This window comes from Apteryx mantelli, chromosome 2 (genome assembly GCF_036417845.1).
Source record: "Apteryx mantelli isolate bAptMan1 chromosome 2, bAptMan1.hap1, whole genome shotgun sequence".
Lineage (NCBI taxonomy): Eukaryota > Metazoa > Chordata > Aves > Apterygiformes > Apterygidae > Apteryx > Apteryx mantelli.
The window spans coordinates 100625155-100643450 of record NC_089979.1 but is presented as its reverse complement, the minus strand read 5'-3'; the positions used below and the strand labels follow the sequence as shown (position 1 = coordinate 100643450).

The following is an 18296-nucleotide window of genomic DNA, read 5'->3' as shown; positions in this document are numbered from 1 at the left end:
CAGCTAAACATTAGCACTACAGCTTGACCAAGGTGATTGTAATAATCTTGCTCCTTATGAAAGCACACAAGAAATGATTTCAGCTACTGCCCACACAATTTACTGTTAGCAACATTTAACTTTTTTCAATACAACCCACAACAGAAAACAAGTGGCAAGTCAAAACCACCAGTTTTCTCATGACTAGTGTCTACTTCTCCATTGGCAAAGTTCAATCATGCAAAAGCTAAAAGCAAAACTGGAAACACAGAGAACTTCTTCTGGCAATACAATAAAATAATTGCAACTACAGTAAGGCAAGAAGAAATGGCCATAAAAACAACAGCTACTTCCTTAAGGAGCTTTAACCTAACTATGAAGTTGCCTGTTGTCCAAAATTGCCACTGGATCACACCAGATTACCATCTAGTTTAGCACGGAACTCTCAGATTTAGTCTGGGACTGAGACAAACGTTTCAGAGAAGGATGCCAAAATTCTGCTGTAAGCAATGTAGGCCAACCTGTTGATTACATCAGCTATCATCCTAATCTTTAATAGTAAGAAACCTTCTTAAGTTCTGAATTCTGAAATTTATAAGCATCCCACTCCTTTTCTTAGGATTCTACAAAACTTTTAACCCTACCATCCTGCATCCAAAATGACAGAATCTTTATTGACATACATAGCAACTATTATTCCAGGTGAAGTCACTGCACTAATTCATGTAAGAGCATTGAATTTTCTGCTTATTACTAATTCTCCCCCTTCACGCATCGTTACACCTTATGATGTACAAGCAAAGTACTTTAATAATCCACAGGAGCACAGAGGTGTCGCTTTTGAGCTAACAGTTTATTTAGATCAGAAACACATGAGTAGTCAGGAATTTCCCTCCCATAGGTCCTTTCTATTTGTCAACTTTATCGCACCTATTTTCTGTTTTTCTCATTCTGTCTTATCTTCAAAGACCTCTCTAGTCAATAACCGGAAGAACTACGTGCCATTTACAAAGTTGGCTACATTTCTGCTAATTCCCATTTTGAATTTTGTCATTCATCAACTGTACTGTTGCAGCACCTAGGGCCTCAGGTGTTGATCAAGTATAATTAAGTGAGAGATCCAAGGAAATTGTCAACTGCTTTCCCTTTAGCAAATTCAATAGATCTTAAAAAAACTCAACCAGCCAAACATACAAAAAACCCTTAATGAGCTAGCAAGACAGGATTTTTCTCCTTGAAGGAGATGCATTGAATAACAGAGTTATGCCACTATCTTCCATGTGATTTATTATTTATTATTTTACTCTAACCAATCTATTGGATACACGTAACCAGGCGGTATTAATTACCGGGTGGTAATTAATCTCTTACACCATCTCTAGGACTTCTCAAAATATATATCTGCTCTCTACTGACCTGCTCAGGCAGTTGCAGTTAGTGGAACAATCCACACTTTTTGGGCAATTCTTCCGTTTCATAGTTCAGTTCTACAGCTTTCATGGAAAAGTATCAACTGAGCTCAGTTCTTTCAGTCACCTGCAGACTAGAGCAACACTATGCAGGCCTCAAAAATGAAGTTTAATTATTATGCTCATACAACCGAAATAGTTAGGAGCTTGAAAGCCATACTGAGAGACAGACATGGTAGATATGTTCTGTACACTGGAATAACATCTACCTTACTAGTTTTCAGATACTCTGAAAGACCACACATAGTTCTGGCAATACTACAGAAGGAGATAGCCAGGTGACAAGTACCCACATATGACATTTCAAAATGGATGTAGCGTGGGGTAGAAGGGGTGAGATTAGAAATGGACTCTAGAGCAGTTACCTGCAGCCAGCAGATGAGCAGTTGCACCCTAGCATGCCAATGGTAAGACAAGGTCCCCAGTGTGCAAACAGTAGCCCCAGGAACAGAGGGCAAGACCAGAGACAACAAGCATCAGTTTGTATCTGCAGCTCTTTCTGCCATTTTGATTGCTAGGAAAGCTGTTAATCTAACAGAAGAGCACCTACAGAACAGAAGCCTCACAGTGTTCCCTCAAATAATAACTGCAGAAAAAAAGAAAAAAGAAAATCACATACTGCTATTAGCATAGACATAATCTGTGCTACATGCTGCACCAGCAACATATTCTTGCACATACGGAGCAACACAAAGTCCTACTGACACAATACAGTGCCATGGTATATCTGATAAGCAGACTATAATAGTACAGGTTTATCAGTATAGCTGTATCAAAAGTAGGGGCTTTTCTTGATCAGGCATTTAACACCAAATAGTCTTGAGTACTCAAGTCCAGAAAAGCGTATTGTAGGTACAGCTTTAATTTCTCCTCAGCACTCCCATATTGCTCAATAGTGCTCTGTAATCTCTGGTGACCCATTGCGTTTAACAACTCTTCTTTTGGCTTTCCCCTTTTTCCACTTTGTTTCTTTGTTAGTAAAGAATGACATAGCTTTGAAACTATTCAAAGAATTGCTTTGGCTCTTTTCCTCCTCATGCTTGCTTGCTGCCATATACATCCAATATACTGGCTTAATTAGAGTCAAATTCAGGGCTGGGATTTCTGCTTCAGTATCCCCTGACTTACCAGACAGTCTTGCTATTTAACTGCAACAGTTTACTACTTGCCTTTTTCACTGTCCTTTTATTCAGTAACAAAGTCCACTGCCACCTATCTTTTATTTATGAAAGGACTTTTTTGACTGTTGAAAACAAAAATTCAGTAAAATAAAAATGTCTGTAACTTGCCACTTCGGACTACTGCACTTTCCAAATCACATGCTCTTCCAGAACATTAGCTTGCCAGAAGAAATAACTGATTCTTTTCCCCTATTACTTTGATCACTATACTGAAAACCCTTACTTCTTCCAATATGAAGAACTCCTTGGAACATTAGAAGTACTTTACAAGTGATCATATAAGTGTTAAATAATCAAAATGATAGTGTATTAAGTATAGAGAAACAATACAAGAGTATGAGTTTTGGCTTTTGATATTGCCGCTACACCATGGCTAATGATTTGCTTGCTTTTTCCTTTAAAAGGCAAACAGCACTGACTGCGTGAAAACAATTCAACTCCTATGAACTTTAAGACTCACTGTGCAGAACCCATTATAACAATGGTAGTACTATTTGCAAAAGAGCTGTTAAAGGGAAAGGATAATTTCTTTCTCACAAGTTGCACAAATCATGCAGAATACTAGCTTCCTTTTCCTAACCTTTCAAGAGGACAGAAATTCAACAGAAGCTCTAAACTATGAAATACAAAATATAAAGAAGCGAACAAAGTATAAATTAAGTGGCATAGATAAAAAGACAGATTACTTAAGAGTTAAGATCAGCTGTACTCAAACTGGAACTGTAGAATGACCTGTCTTACACATTTGAAATTTTGACCAACTTGTGATTATTATGACCTTTACTTGGCATTCCAAGCTTTTTGCTAATCTGTTTCTCAGAAATGTATATTTATCATAAATATCTCAAATTAGTAAATGATACTTTATAGGTACTGTTTAAGCAAGTTACTCACCTTCACAAACCAAGAATGATAAAGCCTGTCCCAGAGCTCTAGCACTTGTTTTTCAATCACAGCAGTGTTGTTCACTTTTTCTCCTAAAATCTTGTGGAGCTACAATACATAGACATCTTTTATTACACAGAACAGAATGAAGCTAGTATCCAAAGATGAACTCAAAGCCAGATGATTCACATAAGATTGTCCTTAAAGACCTGGTTCAAAACCAAATAATTAAAAACACCACTACGTATTAATATGCAACATATACTTCAGACATAATGGTTCTTAACATGCAGATTTTACCTTCAAAAACATTGTTACATTAAACTATGAGGACTTCTTTCTGCACTGAAAAATCAGTGCCATCTCCAAAACGCTTAATCCAAAATCCTTGGTATTCTTTAGAGTAAATATGTTAAATAATTTGAGATACATGCTAGACACCAAAATGTATAAATAAGGATCCTGGCAAAGTCTCCTAAAAATATTAACCAAGAACCAATTTACTATATACGGCCCACGGAGAAAAATAGAATACTGGTAGAAGGAAAAAAAGCTAAATTTTCTAAACCTGAACAACTAGAGCCAGATGAAAAAAAAATAACTACGCATCTTTATTTGCTCTATTTTTCACTGGCTGTCTCATAAAAATGATGATAGATTTTTTGGCTCTTAAAAATAAATACTCCTCCCAGCAGATAAACTATTGAAGTCATTCCTAAATCTTCCCTTCCTTCACTCACAGACCAGAGACTGGAAAGAATAGATCTGTTAGCAAAACATTTAACCACAAAAAACATTGAAATGCATTTTATTTTTATAAAACAGAGAAACTAAAACACTAAAACAAAACAAACAAGAAAAAGTTTTCTGTTTATTGTTTTTTTTTTTTTTCACTCTTACCTTATGTGTAATCCATTCTCGGCCATATTGATATACGTTATTAGCTGCTGAATTGAGTGCCTTCTGAATAACCTGGGCTTCCGGGAGCCAGCTAATTTTTTTAAAGAAGGAAAACAAAGTTATCTGCTACATATTTTACCCATTTCATTATGCCTGAAACACATTCCAAATTAACATTTTGAAACAAACACACAGTTACACATACTACAACTAGAATATTTCCTTCTGCTTGTCAAAGAGCAGACTTTTTAACAAGCAAAGAACAATTCAATCTAGGATATGTCATTACATTAACAATTCAATAAGGTTCCTGAAACTTTATCTTAAACTCAACTTCTTCAAAAAAAAGAGATCTTGCTCCTCTATCTGTATACACCTGTCATTCACATTACAGTCTTAAAACTTTTCCTGCTGTTCTAGTTTTTTGAAAATACTGTATGAAGCACTCCTTTTCTGGTTGCAAAGACAATCTTCTGAATCACAAGCCAAATACAAATTGCTATGTGGTTTACCTGAACAAGCACAGGATGAAGCAACAAGTTTGGGCACCAGTTATTTCAAAGTCCCCACTAAACTATCTGCTCTCAAATTTCTGCAGAGCTAAGGAAGAAGGAACCTTCATGTCACTTGAAAGTGACACCCACTGAGTTGCCAGCATTTCAGCATCTGTGAATACAGGGCATATGTTCTCTGCTTCCACTTTCTACGTCTTGATTCAATGACACATGCTGAAATGATGCAGCCCTTCATAAACAAGAAAGCATCCGGGAACCAAAACTGCTGCCATCATTCGCCTGATCGAACATCAAAAGGGAAACTTTTCTGTCATATAACTCTTGAAGTGTTTTACATCAGAATTCCAAGACCTTTCAGTCACTTGCCTCCAAACGTAGCATAAGCCGAAGCTCGATGGATTAGACAAGAGGTATACTTATTTCTAATGAATTAAAAGATAGTGTCTTGGACACTTCATATGTGAAGGCAAATACTTAGCTAAAATTCTGCTAATTTGAAGGCAAATGCTTTAGCTAGCATTCTGCTAATTACTTAAATAGTACTCTAATATTTTCATTATGTGCATAAGCTTCTCCAACAGTCAAACTTCCATTTTCATTAGTTCTACTTATTTCCATCTTACAGCAAAATAGAAAGGCTGAACCACAGAGGGGATGCCATGAAGAAATAAACAAATGCATTTTTAAGTATTTTCTCTTCTCTTGATTGTGATTACTTAAATGCTATAATAATGTGTGCTTTAGCAATACTTATGAGCTATATCATTTTAGCCCTATTTTTGAAATTTTCCCCTGCTCTTATATTAAAACATGTGCTTTCTTTCAATCCTATTAAACCATCATTGCTTTTGTTTAGAGTGCCCTTGACAATCAACCATTCTTGCCCAAGAGACTAAATCTTTTTTGCCAAGGTAAGTGCATGCACCCCACCTTCATTCAATGTCTATTTAGCTGAAGCAGAAGAAAAGCAAACCTGAACATCCCTCCTTCAAAATCACTCTTCAGTCTTGCCTATTCCCCCCGCTATTCACACAGTCAGTCCTTTGCCCACCAGTATGCCCTCAATAGTTCTCTACATCCATTTATTTCTCTCATGACTTTCTCCATCCCTTAATATTTGCCTTGCTGTTCGCTTTCATCATTATATACATGGTAATCTACAATCTTCCCACTGCATACACGATACACATCTCTTAACATGAACAGTCTTTCCCAACCGATTCACACAAAACTCTCCCCCATCCATCATTCTTTCCACCCTTGAACTTTTTTTCAGTCCACTTCAAAAAGGTTTTCTTCAACTACTTCTGTTCCCTCCAAGACATTCTGCAGCCAGCTCTCTACATTTTAAAAATAACTCTGCTCTCATCCCACAATCTTCTAGAGTGTCCCTATTACTTCCTCCCCATCCCCCAGGTAAAAGGGAGAAGAATGTTAAACCCTTTATTCTCTACACTATATATCTGGAAAGCTGGAGAGCTTCATACAGCTGTGCTTCCAAAGTCCAAACAGTCCTCAGATGAGACACATGACACTCCTCTAGAGTAATGCAGAAACATTGCTGCTGCCTGAGAGTTCAGCTTTTACATCTGCCTGCAACAGTCACCCTCATTTCTGTTCACTTATAAGACTTTTTAAATTAAAAATTATGCACAAGAGTACCCAGAAGCTTGTTTGTTCACCCTATAATATTCACTTAACTTTAGCATTCTTACTTTGCCCATTCTGGGTGACTGGCTACCGTCTCATTGATCAAGCTGCTAGTGACTTGAATCATGTGAACACTCTCTTGATGTACCTAGATTAAATATAGAGAGGAGAAATGTTATGTAATGCAAACGAACATTTTCTGCATTCAGAAAGGACTCCATTTTGGGCTGGGGGGAAGGTTGTAATACTTTAAAGAGCAACTCTTACAACACAGATAACCCATTATGATGAATGAAGCACCATTAATTCAGAAAAGCAGTCAATGCAAAAATCATCAGCCTCTTTTGACAGTTTTGGTCACATACTATGTGACTAGCAATAGCAAATAGTAATTTATAGCTTATCATCTGTGGAAAAGATTCTAACAATACAGCTGTGCTGTCAGGACAAGTCCTAAAATACTAAGCACAGTTTCAAATATATTTTGAGCCACAGAACGAAGAAATGTAAAAATTAATGATTGTTCAGCTCTGACATGATCAGTCATGTTACAAAATGCCTTACCAAATTAATTCTTCAATGAGAGAGATAAAAGACCATTGATAAATATCTTAACGTTCTCCTGGTAGATACAGGGAAGCTTTAGGTGGGAACGTTTACGCAGCTTTTAAAAGCTTTCAATTTTAAGTACCCCACATTCTTTAAGCCTACAGTTTGGAGAAAGGAGACTGATATTAGAACCCATCTGTTTGTTCTGTAACTGTATTTGAGCAAAACATTCAATCACCATCAACTGTTTCAAGCGTGGACACAGTTCTAATAAAATAAAAAAAGTGTGACATGAATGACCTCTTCTGGTGAGCAAGAAAAATCCCAACTGCAAACCAAAAAAAAAAAATCAAAGAAAAAACCTGATCATGAATCTCAGAACATTTAAACTTAAAACATGATACCATGAGGTTATTATGGGCAATTACACAAAACATACACCTTAAGCATTTTGCAAATATGTTGCTGATGCAAAGTAAATTAAAAGTGAAAAAAATTCTAAGTAGTTCTGCCATCAAAAAGAAAACGGTAACAGGACAAAAACCAAATCTATTACTGTAATATATAAGCTATTAACTATATTACTAGAATAAATTTCCTATTGCCGAATGTCTATGTATTTGTTTTGTCTTATATATAACACACACATATACACAGAGAGAGTGAACACTTAGAACGGTAGTAAGTTCAACTACAGACCATTTAGTTGCTACACAGATCAAAAAATTCCTCAAGCTACACAATTTTGCACAAATGTCAGTAACTTTCATTCAGCTTTTAAAGTGAGTTCTGTAATTACATTTCTTAGGGCACTGTACCTTTGCAGTAAGGAGCAGGGCTAGCAGAAGGGTTCCTATGACTAGCAAAAATATTATGAAAATGCTAATTATTTTATCTAGCATTTTCTCCAACCAAACGATCATCTGTGCAGAAAAAAGAAAAAAGTAGTAGTCATGGCATGTAAATCAACCTTTAATGAAAGCAATACTAGGTGCTATTTGACAGTACTACTACCTTTATTTACAACCAGACTGCAAAAACCAGACTCTAATCAAACAGTATTTACGCCCAAGCTTGGAAATGAACAATTAACAAGCGATGTTAGCATGATTAAGGTCATGGTATGACATGTGATTTTGCAAACAACATTTACACATTACCACAAGACATAGCAAGCTCTCTGCAAAGCAAGCAATAATTCAACATTTACTTAAAAGATCTAGAGAGGCTAGCATTCATTTTAACTACAAACCTAGATTTTTCATCTTTATTTCTTTTCTTTAAGCAGCTTTAAAACTTACAGATACTACCTGCACAGAACTGGGAAACCATCAAGGTGTACTGTGAAGTACAACCACGACTTTCAAACTTGAATAGCTAGTAGCCATCTAAATCATTAATGACGTATTTCTGCAAGTAACAAAAGTTTTAAAGCTGCTCATCACCTTCCAACTCAAGAGGGACTGTTTTCTACACTACTAAACATCAGGCCAATTAGTCAGCACTGAATATTTCTATCTACTTTCAACCTTGAAAAGTTTCTCATTATTACACATGAATCAGTTAAACCTATTGATACAAGAAACAGGCGTAAATGTTGTTCTGTTGGTTTATGGAAAGGCACATTCTATACATGTCCACAAACAGTGGTACCGCTTAAGATTAGAGAAATTGTGCTGATGCTATTCAAAACATTAAAACTGTTTGGCCACATGACTGTGCAGAGAGGACTCTAGCACAGCACAAGTTGAGCTTTGTCTCATACACAAATTGTCTGCTTACAGAAAAAGCTGTGAAAGCCCATGCAAGTGTGAGCAAATAGGTTTTTCTAGCTTCTATGGTTCAAATACCAAAGCTATTTTTATTCTAGCATTACTGCAGGAAAAAACAGCAGAAGATATAAAACTGTGAAATTTGTGCTTTAAAGGACAACTAAGGTCAAAGACAAAGCGCAGGAGAATAAAGTTTTTCCAAATGAACGCAAGTTATATATTCAGGGATTCAGCTGGTAACTTTTTAGTTAGTGCTCTTACAAAACTGCTACAGTAATTGCTGATGGTATACATTAGTTCTTCCTCCCTTATTTGCCCTACCACTACATGTGAAACTGGCCATGGAACCAATACCGTGGACTGCTGTGTGATGACCAAATTGCTTAAAGCTGAAGTTGTATCTCTTATTTGAAACAAATAGTAAGGATTTTTTTTTTTTTTGGGGGGGGGGGTACTTAACCCCATAGCATCTGAGTATTTAATGCATACTAAGCTTCCCTCCCCTCCTCAATTTTGGATTCTTTTACAACCAACTCCTTAGTTTAATCTATCACAAGAATTATACTCTGCATTTTAGAACCATTGTTCAGAACTGTGAAGAAAACTAGAAAAAAAAGCAAAATCCTTTAAATAGAAGCAAGTGCTGAGCCTGTAAGTTTCTGTAACAAAATCTGCACTATATTATGATCTGAAGAAAAGAATTTCAGCAAACCTGCAGTAACCTGCAAAATCTTGCATCCTGGACATTTTAAAAATTTTTCCACCATTGCTGAAATGTTTCAGCCATGAGAGAGACCTCGCCAGTGCTACACCCATCACCCATCTCTAGCAGTACAGTAGCTTTCTGAAATATTCTGACTAGCCTGTACTTAGGGCTGTTACCTCCTAAGAACCGAAACTGTAAACAGAATTTGCTGTGCCCTTCCAAACTTTACATACATCTAAGGATTAAGTAAGAGAAACAAGAAATACAAAACACTGTTTTGAAGGCCAGAAATAGAAAATATCACTGAAAAATGGTAGACGGACAGAGGAGGGAAATTTTATGGTATGTGCTTCAAAACAAAGCTATATAAAAAAAATTAAAACTGCCCTGGTTATTTCTTAGTTAACAAAGGCTGCACCTTATAGACTGAGGTTCAGAGAAAACTCTAGAAAGGATCAGAGGAAATCCAAACCTAGCGCTATTTCCTTTCTGTGTTAGGGATGAAAAAACCTTGCTAATCAGTCTTAAATATAGCTCCTTAAACAGCTTCACTGAACCCAAGAAACTGCAAGTATATCAGAGAGATTTCCAAAAATGCTACTCTCACTAGTTGTGTGAGGGGTCTCCAACAGATGGAGTCTCAGTGCAGCTAAAGTGGGCTGCTCTAGGTGATTCACACTTGTAGCAATTACTGGAAGATGATGAAGCTCCAAAAGGTCAGGAATGAGGACCGACTCTGAACTGGTATGAGGATCACTGAACTGGAGTATGACCAGCAGGGACCTTTTGACACTCCTTACTGTAGGTCAAAGTATGGCTACACTGCCATTGAAGTGGGGCTGCAGCACAGGTAAAGCCCAAATTACCTTTAATCTAGTTAGTTAAGTAACAGCAGCAGTGATTTTGCACCAGCACAGACAGCAGCCTCAGCCATGCAAGCCCACCTTGTGTTTATTCAGTTGGGCAGCTAGCCCAAGCAACCTGGATTAAAGCCAGCTCTGGTATGCCTACAGGTAGCAAGTGCAATCAAATCTCTCACCACTGCCCTGAGATCCAAGTTATACAACTGGTACAGACAGAAAAGAGGAGAGGTCTGAACTGGATTGTGTATTGCAGAAGTAAAAGCAGAAGCACAGTGTTCATTTAGGGCTAAATTTACTCCCTCTCCTCTGAGTTGTTTGCTATTAACTCCCCATTCTTTCCTCTGGGACACTCATGCTAAATAAGGCATAAGTGCTACGTCACTACATGTAAGTTAGAGTGTAAAATCCCCGTCTGCTTATACTTACCACTGAATCAGGTCCAAACTTGTCACTCCAACCCTGCCAGACCTCCATTCACACCCTTCTAATAAATCATGGGCATGCACACAAATACAAACATACACTGACTAAACACTGTGTATCAGTCACAGATCATAAAGTTGTAAATTCAGGTCCAAGCTTCTAATCTAACCGTTAGTCAATGGCAAGAAGCTGACACTGCCACAACGTCCAAAATGATGCAATGGTAAAGGCAAGCCAGGCTCCTAAGCTACAGAAGGTCACACTTGTAAAACCAAACTGAAATGTTACTGATTAGTGATAAGACTGTCCAGAAAAAAGAAAGGAAAAAAAAATCTGTCCTTAATTATCATGGTTTTGAAGGGAAGGTATCAACTATTTTTTATTTTTTTTAATTTAGCTTAAAGTAGAAAACATTTTTAAACTGAGTTGAACTCTGTTAAAAGGCTTCTCTCAGCATTCAACTTACAGATGTTGATACTCTGACATTGTATCACCATGAGCTGTAACAAAAACCAGAGCTCACGCTTAACTATTGAGAAACATCCTATCTAGACAGATTTACCACATTATGCAGTGCCATACATTATCTATGAATGCCTATTTTCACGTCCTCACACTGCATAGCCAGACACTAACAACTCTAACATGTTTTATCTACTGTATTACCCCCTGCAATAAAGCATACCATCATACCCATTTCATTTGTAATTCTACATGAAATTATCAAAGACTATTTTTAATGCTGTTTCAGTATCTAATTTTTTCCATTTATTTTAATGCATTAGATTTGTTAACATTTTCCTTTAATTCAGTTAATATTTGAGGATATCTTATAAATATCATCTGACAAGAATAAGGGGAAACCTGTAATCAAGACACATCTCAGGGTTACGCTGAAATGAGTCAGATGAGTAACCAAGCCAGAAAAAGTGGAGGACTGTCTACAAGAGCTCTGAGGCCTGCTCATACCAGCATCCCTCCATCAGCAACAGCATTTAAAAATAAATTCTAAAAACTCCTGCTATAGACAATATCATAAAGAACAAATCACGCTAGTCCAGCTGAACCTATGCTAAGCTTTGGCCTACTAAGCCATGTTAAATATGTGATTATATATATTTTTCTTTTAAAGCAAGTAAGAGAGTTTAAAGCAGCTCCTTGACTGAAGCTCTTAAAACAAGAAGATAAAAGCTAAGGTCTCACACTAGCAGCCATAACCAACTAATATTTCAAACTCTGTTGCCTCTGGGTGTTACATTTCCAGGTTCTCAGTGCATCACCTGAAACTTACGCTAGTTTTCTCACAAGTACTTGCCTTCAGAGAAAGGCAAAAAGAGAAAGTACCAAAAGGCATCAACCTTCTAATCACATCTGGTGTTCTGAGCAACAATCTCTTCCTTTCTTCGCATCTGTTAGAGTATGATTGATATATATTGATTGATATATGTCTGTGTGTGTGTGTATGTATGTATGTATTATATATATATACACACACCCTCAAGAACATGATGTAGTTTACAAAGCAATTTTTTGCTTTAACTTTTGATCTTGATTATTTTATATCACTTTAAGGATCTCTTCCTGTGAAACTAAGTAAAATAATAGTTTCAAAAAATAGGTCCTAGGCACCAAAAAGTCTTTTAAGAAGTTATATCCACATGTTTTGGTGAAATAATGCAAAGTTCCAAACTAAAACAAACCCAGCCACCTTAGAGTTCAAAGTGATTAAGGGGCAATTATTTTTACAATGCATCAATATTAAGGAAAAAAAAATGACCCACATAAGTGAATTTTCAAAACATGCAAACAACAACCTCAGAGGCGAGAAAAAAAAAAAGTAGTTGAGACTGAACTTTCTAATGTGACTCAGAGAACACTGTAATTCACCTAAGCTGCCCTAACAGACAAGCAAAATTTTTATGAAGAGTTATGGTTGCACATATTTATTGATCATAATCTCTCACATATCATTGCACAAACATTTCAAAGTCAAGAAATCAAAATGAAATTTAAAACAACCAAATTATATTCAAAGGCAAAAGAACTTTCTGAATTTGCCCTCTTACTGAACAATTATAACTCTGAATTATAAAACAAGCAACTCTACCCTCTTGTTCACAAAGAGCTTTCCCCCAAAATACTGTGAGCTCACTGATTAAATAGTGAAGATCAAACTTTCAAAAATAATTATAACTGTTCAGCCTACACATTGATTGCAACATTATTCTTCATCCATCATCCACAGCAGACACCACCTATATACCCTAGTTTAACTGCTTCAAAGAGCCTTTTAGAGGTTCATGGACTGTTCCCAAAAAACAATATCATTAACCCCAGTGGACTAAGACGATCCAGGTTGACTGAGGAGTACACTCCATATACATCGCATACTTTTAAAAACCACACAAAAGAAAAATTATTGTAACTATACTTGCTTTATACTATAACTGCTTTAATTATTATTCTTTTTTACTAGCCATCACTTCCCTTACTTTCCTTTCACCATCTTTACAATCAGCATTTCTGAGACTACGGGTATTCTCATTTCACTCATGCTATACTAAAACATTTAAAAGCCAGTTTGGCACTTCAAAGCTAAAAGATTAATAGCATTTACTGAAGCCAGTCAATGCACTATTTGCAAGCACTTAGGTTCCTAGCTTTACAACTGTACTTCAGGTCCTGACTCTTGCCACTCCCCTGTTAATTCAGTTAACTGAGGCTTTCCCTGAGCAGAGAACAGCTCTCTAATCAGGCAGAAAACTGGCTTTGTTACGCATACAAGTAGGGAGCAGGTAAAGATCAACCTTTCTTAAATAAAAGTGCTACTAAATTAAACTCTAACACTTGAAAGGCTAATGCAGTATTCTGCTGCACAGAACATTTAACTCTGCATTTATTTTAGTAAAAGACAACAGCTCAGTTAGAATTATATGACCTTCAGTAGCTTATATCAAGAGCTGGAAAAGAAACATTTGGGAGAGAAAACTAAGAAGCAAGGCATGTTAAGAAGTGTTCATGCTGCAAAAAAATCCCCGCAGAATTCATTAGTTGGTATCACAATTTGTCCGTTTATTTACCTTCTTATTAAGCCAGTGCCACAGCTTGTCAGTGGCAGGGGAAGATGGAAGAAGAGGGGAAGAAAAGACAAGAACACAGTGGAAAATTATTGAAGAATGCAGTAATAGAAGGAGAAAAAAAAAAAGTAATGAAACAGGTAAAGTCATCCACAGAATGAAAATGAAATTGTTCCAGACCCAAAGATAAATTGCAATAGGTAGAAAAGATTATAAAAAGTTCTAATGCAAGAATCTAGATTTTACTATTAACACACACTTTTTGAGACAGAGGGATATAACAAATAATAACAACTTAACAATATTAACAGAGATACCAGCATGGCTCAGGCAATTCTGGTTTAATTATACTGAGATATAATAGTTCACATTTCAGAGCAGTATTTGTAAGAGTACTTTGAGAAGGGCATGTTACCGAAACATCCAGACTTGATATGAGATACTTGTTTATTGCATTAATGCTCCCATTCAGGCAGCTTTACTTATATTTCAAACCCCCTTATTATATTAGCTATTGTTAAACAAGTTTTATCTGTTTTTAGTACCCTATTCATATGACAGCATTCACATTCAATGACACAATATAAGAAGAGATATCAAATATATAATTAAGCCTGATAAATACACACCAGCAGATTGTAGATCAAATAAATCTATGCATATCATAGTTTTATCAACTCTCCAGATGGTTCTGTGCACTTCTCAATTCAAAATTATCGCCCGTTATACTACAGTTGTTTTTCTTTACTAATTCTCACCCAAGCCACTCAACTACACCCATTTTAAGGTCCATTTTTTGTATGACTATACTCTAATTTCAGTCATGCTGATCAGTTAGCAGCATAACTACAACACTGAAAAGCTTTATTATTTATCTGTTTTAGAAGTTAAGATCAAATAAGTGAAGTTTGTTCCTCCTTAAACCAAGGTAAGATCATTAAACTCTTAGTTACAACGAGGGTTTTCACCAATGGCTAGAACTCATATTAGTTCCCACTGAACAAAACCCAAGAACTTTACAAAGTAATAAAAATGCAAATGTTAATATCAAAAGCAAGAAGCAGATTTACAAAGAAACATGAACATCAGGAAGTTTGAAAATAAAACATGTCACACACACAGTTTTTCTATGTGCTTGTGTGGCCACAGAAAGAACAGCAGCAGTGGAAAGCAGTGACAAAGCTTCAAAAGCCTCAGAATGACACTGTATATTTGTTTCTATTTTACCTCTTCTCCTAAGAAATAATTTATCAGCAAAAAAATGAAAAGCTGTTTACAGACTCAACAACATACCTTTGCCTTTCATCTTATTTTAGCATAAACTGGTATTAAAATCCACTTTATATCAGGTTCATTTTGCAAAATAAAGTAGATCAAGCCTATATTTCTCCACTCGGTAGCTACAACACAACAAAAGCTAGAGCTCCAATTCTAGCCTGAGCTATTACTAAGAATGTGAAAGGTGTTGTTATGTAATTTCAGCCTCTTGGAATTAAATGATGAATAACTAGGAAAAAGCACTACATGTCGAAAATAAAAATCAGTGTCATTAATGTTAAATACAACATCTGGGAGCCCTTACATGCCTTTTATCTTACTGATACTGACTTTTAAGGTGATTCTATAAATATGATCAATCTACATTTAAAAATAGGCTATGGCTTAATTCAAATGTTCAAGTCACCCTAAATTAATAAGACTACAGCCACTTTTCCAGTATTTTATTGGAAAACTATTTATATAAGAACTTAGACGTCCATGGGAGTATTTCCTAGGATAATACATGCACCAGTACAGATTCTGCCCATTTTCTGTGCATGCTTTAACTATACATTAAACTTGGCACCAGAAGAACCAAACCTTGATTTTACCCAATCCTCCATATATAAAATTCTAGTATGCTGTATCTAGAAGGAGCATATAACAACTATGTGATTCACTCAAATCTACCAGAAAACACGCATCTATTAATACAAAAATTGGGAAAACAAGCACAAACCTAATTAATTAAAAGTTAGCGCATGGACTTGTACTGCTGGCTATGCTGTTGAACTACTGAGCAAACCCTAATCAAAGAAAGACTAGAGCCACCACATTAGAAGACAACAAAACCTTTAAAAAAAGGCAGAGTAAAACAAGTTATTAGCTCTGGAGTGCTGGTAAGAATATGCACAACACTAAGTTTTACAGTGACTAGTTGGATGAAAAAAGGAACCCTTTCCTAACTCCTTTGTCCAAGAAATCTCCCATTTCTGAATTGCTCTGCCTGTCAGCTCCAGGGGGCAACAGTGCAACCAGGGTTGAAAGAATATGGTAATGACATCCTATATCTATAGTCCATATTTAAACCAGGCCTGCACATATGGGCAAACCTGATCTATTGTTTTCACACAAAATAAGAAGAAACACTGCTTTCATTCCTCTTGATCAGAATTTCTCTTCAGTTGATATTTGTCCTCATTACCAAGGAGACAACCAGAGGTTGATGAGCAGTGGGAAAGATGAATAGCAGCTTTTTTCTTACTGCTTTTATTAAAAAAAAAAAAAAAAAAAAAAATAGACATGTTCTGTAAAGCTCAAAGACTTGCATGCATGAGCAAGTGCAAGTTTCATAGTTTCAAGTCCATAGTTTCACAGTTTGCAAGTCCATAGTTTCTCCCAATGGTTTATTTTCCTGACCACCTACGCTAGCATCCTAGGCTTCCTTTTTTTTTTTTTTTTTTTTTTTTGGGGGGGGGGGGGGAAGAAGACATGCCACACCAAGATGCTTTCCTCCTCCTTACTACCCTTGCTCTCAGCCGTGCAACTGTTTCTGATCTGTAGGCATACCACTTTACAGAGACCAAGTAGTACCACTGGATGTTCATGTGAAACAGATCTTGTCAACATCTTGTTGTGCTTAGCCAAGAGCCCTGATATATCCTGATGCCAAGATTCAGCCTCCTCTTCAGCTCAGAACACAAAAATCACTAAGCAGCTTTGGCTCTCAGGAATGAAAAGTCCAGATAAAATAATAAAAATTTAACATAATTGCATTGGAAATGATCCTTCAATCTCTATTTTTCACAAGAAATCATTTCTTTTCCTTATGATAGAGTCCTAAATGATGAGCTGTAACAAGTCTGCTCTTCCCACAAAGGCATTTAATGTTTTTAACAGTGCTTACCAAAACCAAAATGTTTGGTGATTCAACTCAAATACAGCTTATCCTTCCCTTCCAGAAGCTTGCAAGGATGTCATTTTTCGCTACTCTTTTCCCCATCCCCACAAATACCACAACTGCTATAATCCTATTGGCATTGCTTTCCAGATTCTCAAAGATGCATCCATGACCCTACAATGTACCAAAATAAGCATATCCAGCAGAGCATAAAAACCATACAAAAGCACTAGTATGACAAGCATGGGAAGACTGCACATAATGCCAGTCACCCACAATAAAGCCACATGACCTGAAATTAGAGAGAACAACAGAATGATGCAAAAAAATCAGGTCTTCCTTATAAAGGCTAGAAGAGGTTGGATTGCTTTAATTTACACCACACAGATTCAGAAGGAATATGACTGTCATCTAAAAATGGGGAGAGAGGGAGAAATGAACTATCTAAACAAAAGAACAAGTTTGGAACAAGAACATGAATATAAGCTGACCTCAAATATATTTAAGCTGACTGCTGCACAAAAGGACAAAACTTCTAACTTCTTTAATGAAAAAAGACTTAGTGGACTTAGGAAGAATATTATATCATATAGTTCTGTGATACAAAGATACTAGACTTGACAACTCAGGAACTATTACAATGTTATGTCTAGAGATTCTTCTTACTCCCAATATAAAAACTGTTAATAAAAAGCTTTATCTACTGTAAACTTCTCTAACACATTAATCTTCCACACTATCTTTGGATACCCTTTAACTTATTCAAAGCTATAGTCTCAAAAGCTTTTCCTTTTTCAAATTCCTTCGCAACGAATTCTGTGAAACTGTTACTTATTTGCTTTTTTGTTTGCATCTCTGACATCCATTTACCCCTTAGAAGATCTGTTCTTAAGCTCTTCCTTTTCCTGTAGGAATTCAGAACTATAACTTGCACACAGATTTAACCATGTGCTGATGCTCTGATAAACATACTTACAGGGTTCAGCCTTTTAAGTTACAGAAACTCCAAGGTAACAGCTTTTTTGAAAGTCAGGAATACTTTGACAGCACAATTATAGTACATTGTTGTACACTGGCAAAACTATTATAAATAAAGTAATCTATCAGGCTAAGTGAAAACTAACAGGGGTTCATAAATTTTATGGAGCTCTGCACTTTATCTGCGTG

General features: G+C 36.2%; 1 protein-coding gene across 1 annotated transcript in view; it reads right to left on the bottom strand.

The window, feature by feature from the left end:
• Positions 1–18296, bottom strand: part of TMEM245 (transmembrane protein 245) — a 90436-nt gene that overhangs the window by 46500 nt on the left and 25640 nt on the right. Inside the window, exons 7-10 of the mRNA XM_067292171.1 lie at positions 7947–8051; positions 6645–6727; positions 4415–4505; positions 3524–3622 (exon numbers count right to left, since the gene is read on the bottom strand). Coding sequence (XP_067148272.1) covers positions 3524–3622; positions 4415–4505; positions 6645–6727; positions 7947–8051 — 378 coding nt within the window. The remainder of the gene's footprint in view (positions 1–3523; positions 3623–4414; positions 4506–6644; positions 6728–7946; positions 8052–18296) is intronic.